The sequence below is a fragment of the Malaya genurostris genome, chromosome 3, assembly GCF_030247185.1.
Source record: "Malaya genurostris strain Urasoe2022 chromosome 3, Malgen_1.1, whole genome shotgun sequence".
Lineage (NCBI taxonomy): Eukaryota > Metazoa > Arthropoda > Insecta > Diptera > Culicidae > Malaya > Malaya genurostris.
In genome coordinates, this window is record NC_080572.1 from 302,006,887 (window position 1) to 302,012,886 (window position 6,000).

The 6,000-nt window shown below is 41.3% G+C and overlaps 2 protein-coding genes across 3 annotated transcripts; one reads left to right on the plus strand and one right to left on the minus strand.

The window, feature by feature from the left end:
- The first annotated feature begins 1,194 nt into the window (after positions 1-1,194).
- LOC131435838 (DNA repair protein complementing XP-A cells homolog) lies at positions 1,195-2,684 on the plus strand. The gene has a single exon (XM_058604069.1). It carries the CDS (start codon positions 1,727-1,729, stop codon positions 2,552-2,554), a length of 828 nt encoding a protein of 275 aa, XP_058460052.1. The 5' UTR covers positions 1,195-1,726; the 3' UTR covers positions 2,555-2,684.
- LOC131435837 (protein tumorous imaginal discs, mitochondrial-like) lies at positions 2,564-5,478 on the minus strand. 2 transcript variants are annotated; one of them, XM_058604068.1, is made up of 6 exons: positions 5,152-5,475; positions 4,852-5,057; positions 4,163-4,761; positions 3,820-4,099; positions 3,694-3,757; positions 2,564-2,952 (listed from the first exon to the last, which is right to left on the minus strand). In XM_058604068.1, exons 1-6 carry the CDS (start codon positions 5,342-5,344, stop codon positions 2,828-2,830), a joined length of 1,467 nt encoding a protein of 488 aa, XP_058460051.1. In that variant the 5' UTR covers positions 5,345-5,475; the 3' UTR covers positions 2,564-2,827. The 2 variants fall into 2 exon arrangements, with proteins under 2 accessions (XP_058460051.1, XP_058460049.1); XM_058604066.1 differs by lacking the exon at positions 2,564-2,952 and having other exon boundaries at positions 3,071-3,757; positions 5,152-5,478.
- Between the last annotated feature and the right edge of the window lie 522 nt (positions 5,479-6,000).

The window sequence follows — 6,000 nt, forward strand, 5'->3', positions numbered from 1 at the left end:
AGGTTGAGGTCCCATTACATGGGTCCAGTGTCTCTAGTTTCATACCGATTTTGAACTCGTTGTTCGGTGAACCAACGGTCTGTTTGAAGCATTCGGCAGGAGCGGGCATACTTCCGGACCCACGCAGGCACTCGGTCCAGTCGAACACATGGGAACTTTCATACTGGAATGAACCGATCGATGTAGTAGAAAATTTGCAATTGAATAACATTTCTCGCAAATATTTACAATACTCACACTTTGAGGGCCACTGTTCGCCATTTTCAAAATCGAGTTTTTCACACTGGAAATTCACGTAAATTGTTTGACGTTTGGTCAATTCACGTAAACCTTATGTGATGACTCTATTCATTTTAGAGGCTGTTCGTATAACATTCATTTTCGTCACGTAAAATATTCAATTTGACATTTGAAACCAGTTTACGTGATTTTTCAAGTGAATCAAACGTGAATTTTTATTTGAGTGTGGGATCACGTGTTTATTTTTAGAGGCACAATATATTTTGTGTTAAGCAACTTTCCCCTTGGGATCTCCCTAATTTTAGGTAACGAGTGATGACCTGACAATTTAGGTCAATGTAAGTTTACTCAAAGTGTTATGTCATAACAAATCAAGCTACCTATTTTTTACGATCAAGTCAAAGTTTGAGTAGATAACGACTTAATAGAACTCGACAATTGAGGTTTCTATGCCCGGTGAAAAATGAACGGTGGCCCTACTGAAAAATGGGTGGCCAACACGTTTCCTGATGAAAACAAAACAATATGTAAAAGCGATTCACACGCAGCATCAAGCGACTATCACCTGAATGGAACGATTACGGAACAACAACATTAATTGTAAGCAATTCATATCAAAGGACACTACGTCAAGTTCACGGAACTTTTTAACGTCGGATACGCGAACAATATTCGGCTAAAAATAATAATAAATTAATCTGAACGTCGACCGAAGTAGTTTGATCGTCTGAATTGTGTTTAATGCATTCGTTTCCTGATGAAAACAAACCAATCTAATTTGCATTTGTGGTTGTAAGTGAGCTGTCAGAGAGCCTAATGAGTGAAAATATGTAAAAATGGTTTTCAGTGTACCTCTCTGTTGGGTTAAAATTACTTCAAACTAAATAGTATTTTCTTAGTGTGTAAGGCTATGAAATTGTATGAAGCTTTTATGCGAGCTTTCGTTCGCCGTATTAGTTTTGTTATTAATTTTGTGTGTTGAAGTAATACAAAATTTCTCGTTTCTGCTTAATAAAAGACTATTGTGACTTCCGGTGAAGCTCTCAAAGTGTTAGCATATCGTTTCGCACTAGTGCGATAAAATTTTGTGTATTTCGTTTCGCGGAAGAAAAATTTTTTCTCGTCCTAGAGTGAATCCGTGTGGCGACGCCGCGAAACATCATCGGGAGTCAATGTAAAAGAATTTACAATCGAAAAATATAAAATAATCGAAAATAATAATACAACCAAACATAACCTACAAGAAAATAAATGAACAACACATGTGCAAAAAAAACACAATCGAATTAAAACACAAAATTAAATTATAATCTAACAATACAAAGGCAAGATGGGCCATCACTGGCCTTAGCCTATCACGTTAGTGACAAAGCAAATAAAAAAAAAAAAAAGACTATTGCAGATTTGATTTTTATACAGTAAAACTAATTGTCAGATCGTAGCATGTTATCTGAGGCATTTTAGTATATATTGTGCAACTGTAACCATGGATGGTCTTGCTTCCAGTAGTTCGATCTCGGATTCGGATCGTCAACGTATAGAGGCTAACCGTCAACGTGCGCTCAATCTTCGTCAGGCACGATTGACCGCTCATCCGTATGGAAACGGTAAACAACGTCCACAGGAAACGGCCATTGCAGTAAATAACGTGATAAAGGTTTCCGGTACCAAGTTTATCGATAGCGGTGGTGGATTTCTGATCGAACAACGGACTTGCGTCGATCCGGTGGAGGATGTTCCCGTTGATGAGAAAGAAATCGAGAAGGATTCCATTCCAGTGCCGATTGAGTTTGACGAATGTCTGGATTGTGGAGACCGGTTCGCGGATTCGTATTTACTAAACACATTCGATTACAAAATTTGCGATGCGTGTCGGGATTCGGATGGGAAGCATTCTTTGATTACCCGAACAGAAGCCAAGCAGGAATATTTGCTTAAGGATTGCGATTTGGATAAACGGGAGCCAATTTTGAAGTACATCAGCCGAAAGAATCCGCACAATGTGCGCTGGGGAGAAATGAAACTGTACTTGCACCTTCAAATTGAACAGCGTGCTTTAGAAGTATGGGGAACCGAGGAGAACTTGATCAAAGAAAAGGAACTGCGTGAAGAAAAACGCGAGGTTACCAAGGTTAAAAAGTACAACAAGCGTTTGAAGGAACTGAGGATGGATGTCCGCAGTAGTCTGTACGATAAGACTATTCAGGGTCACGTTCACAGCTGGGGAGACAGCGAGGTTTATAACGAGGAAGAAGACACCTACACGAGAACTTGTGAAAGCTGTAATCACAGCGAGACGTATGAGAAAATGTAACTTTGGGTGTTTGGATCTAGTGGTTGCTTTTATTTGATATATTTTTGTTATTTATCTGTGAACATCAGTAGCTTGTAAGATTATCATTAAAACAGATAACTGTAGTAAATTTTCTTATACAAACAAATCACATTCTTCGTTATAAATTTTCAAGGATTTATACGTTTTTTTTGCCCACGAATTTATAACTACAGATCACTACCCGATTCTTTTTCGCGTCTGTAGTAGTTTTCACGCTTTGGACTATTGATTCGGAGTTGGAGTCACTGACGGTTAGTTGCTGCTTCGTTCCTTTTTCTTTTCGTCTTCGCTTTTGGTTGGTAGAGTCTTCCGTTCCTTGATGGCCTCTCGCACAATGTCCGTCAGATCCTGTGGTTCGGCGTAACACACTTTGCCTCCTATCGAGAAGTCAATTGAAAATACAGTTGAAAATCAGCAAATCTATGAAATTATTTATGTTAACGACAAAAATGAAATAAATTTCTTTTGGGACTGATTTTTCAATTAAAACAACGATTGTTAAGTGTTTCAAATGCAACTGCATTACTTCAATGTTTATTATCATAATCTGTTCGTACTTTAAAAAATTTACATGAATTGCCAATCGAACGCCGATGCTTTTGCTTGCAGTAACAAAACACCTTAACAATCGTTGTTGAACTAAACTTTTCTTTTGTTTCGAAAATAACATTCCCGAAAAACGTTCAGTTTGTTTTTGACTGCTATCCATTGAAGAGCACTTATTCAGGCATCATCAAATGGACTACGCTGGGGCGGGATGTTGGCAGCGGCCCGCCGTTGTCGTTCCAACGCCGCGTCCCGTTCCAATTCTAGTTGTTGGGGAATCCTTGCGTAACTGTAATACACAACCCAGGCAAATACAAGCAAAATCCCTAGCCCAAAGTAGAATCGAGAACCGAATTCGTCCCTGGGGACACTGGAGCGATCGTGTGCTTTATAGGATTTGAAATCATCATCTTGGGAGCGCTGAGTAAACTTATCAGAAATGGTTTCATCGGTGGCTGTTTTCGAGCGGGACGAGGCCGTGGACGAAGAGTTTGATGACCAGAACGAAGAAGAACCCGAAGAGGAATCCCCGGTGGACGATCCGGAACTTGACCCAGAGGAAGAAGACTTACCGTCGGTTTTAAATGTCACACCCATGATTTGACCCGGAGTATCCTCTTCCAACTCAGCGTAAGCCTGCGAGAGCATGAAAATTATATTTCACAGTTCAATCGTTGGATAAAATTTAATGACTTTACCTGTATCAGTGCCTTTTGTTTATTGCTTAGCTTGGTTGGAATTTGAATTTTTATGTGCACGTAGTGATCACCAGTTCCATAGCTATTCACCCGTTTCAGACCCTTGCCTTTCAAATGTATGCGAGTATGCGAAGACGTTCCCGGCGTGATCTGTATCGTTTGATCTTCGTACACGCCCTGGACTCGTATCGTACCGCCAAGCATGGCTTGTGACAAAGAAATGTTAGCTTCGGTGTGCACATCGGCACCATCCCGACGGAAGTAACGACTTTTCTCAACACTGTAAAATATTGAGAAACCGAATTAATTCAACCCTCATTAATTTCCCCAAAAAATCACTCACTTGAATGTAATGAAAAGCTCCTTGTTGCCTACGCTCATTCGGACCGTTTGTCCATCTTCCACCCCGGCCGGCACTGGAACAGTCACTCGTTTCCTCTGCACCGTCTGACCTTTTCCACCGCATTCCAGACACGGAAATTTGATGTACATCCGGCTACCTTGACAGTACCGGCAAGTCGAACGCATCACAAACGGTCCCGTGGAAATCGTTTCCATTCCCGTACCATTGCAGTACTGACACTTGCCCGGTTTCGTACCCGGTTCACAGCGCGATCCAGTGCACTTGGGACAGGTGTCCACTACGTTCACGTCGATGTCCTTGTTTACACCGCGGGCGGCCTGCGCGAATGTTAGGCTCATCATCACCTCCTGGGCACCACCGAATCCAAACCGAGAATCGGAAAAATCATCGAAGCCACTTTTGAATCCCCCATCACCGAATATTTTACGGAACAGCTCTTCCGGATCGATAGTACTGCGGAACTGCCAATTCTGTGAGAATCCTTGAGGACCTTGACCGGCTCCACCGGAACGACCCATTTGTTCCGATGTTTGACCAAATGTGTCATACTCACGTCGTTTGGTTTCGTCGCTGAGTACCTGAGTGTTAATTATTTCATATTATTGTTTGACAGTTCCCCGGTCACACTTGTTACGTAACGATCAACACAAACTATAAACATTGCTTACCTCATAAGCTTCGGAAACTTCTTGAAATTTCCTTCCCGCGTCTGGATCGTTCTTGTTTGTGTCTGGATGATATTTTTTCGCTAGCTGATAGTACGCCTTCTTAATTTCCTTGGCCGAGGAATTCTTCGCAACTCCCAAAATGTTGTAATAATCTTTTTTCAACAGTGCATTACTAGTGCTAATCGATCTAGTCTGCAGAACCGTACCTATCATAACAAAGAAAACACTTTCAAATCCTTGCTCCTATGGTGATGTAATCTGGAGGCAACTTCCACCGAATTTTTTTCCCAAGTTACTTACATCCATTCTGTTGTCTATCGGCTAGGATTGTGGTTGTTGTTCCGAACCTGCTGTTACCTACGATCGAATCATTCGTGTTCCGACACACGGCACACCGACTGAAGAAGCTGTTCTGCCTTGTGGATGGCGCGGTCAGAATTTTCTTTCCATTGATAAATCTAAGACTTTTCTGCAGCAAACCTCGTGTGTTCATTTTCCACACGATTTCAGCTGATTCGGTAAGATAGTTACACTATTTTTTAGCACTATCAGCTTGCATTCACGGGATCGAAACAGCAAAGAAAACTATATACCTCCAGAAATTGCGAAACCCATCCGAGAGCATGCGACAAAATCTGACAGTTCTTTTGTGACAGGCGGTTTTGACGACGGCTGTTAAAATAGCTTCATGTTTTAGCCGTCGAGCCTCTGTTGGGGGCTAAGAAACTGATTTTACGGTATTAGAAAAACGTGGAACAACTTTGCGAAGGAATTCCAGCGAAACCATGAGTTAAGGGGAGACTTCCGGTGAAACCCTCAACGAGTGAACACGTTGTATCGTGTTAGTACGGTAAAAATTTGAGTATTTTGCGAAAAAGAAAGGAATTTCGTTCGTACGTACATCCGTTTCTCGAGCTCGACATAATGAAATGCGGAATTAGATCAGCAACACAACATTTTACTGATCATTCAGTAATTCCCATGCTCTTTTCCGAAAATCGTTAAAGTAATATGCTGATATCTCGCTAAAGCGCGTTCTTTTGCCGAAGCTTGGCATAATATTATACTGAACTTGTCAGTAAACAACAAATATACCGAGATCAGCATACCGTTTACCGGGATTTCGAACAGTAAGTTACTGTAACTCGG

Coding starts and splice junctions, on each gene's coding strand:
- LOC131435838 (XM_058604069.1), top strand. CDS start 1,727: ATGGATGGTCTTGCTTCCAGTAGTTCGATCTCGGATTCGGATCGTCAA.
- LOC131435837 (XM_058604066.1), bottom strand. CDS start 5,344: ATGAACACACGAGGTTTGCTGCAGAAAAGTCTTAGATTTATCAATGGA. Junction 5,058..5,151: donor CGATAGACAACAGAATGGAT/GTAAGTAACTTG, acceptor TTGTTATGATAG/GTACGGTTCTGCAGACTAGA. Junction 4,762..4,851: donor AAGTTTCCGAAGCTTATGAG/GTAAGCAATGTT, acceptor ATTAACACTCAG/GTACTCAGCGACGAAACCAA.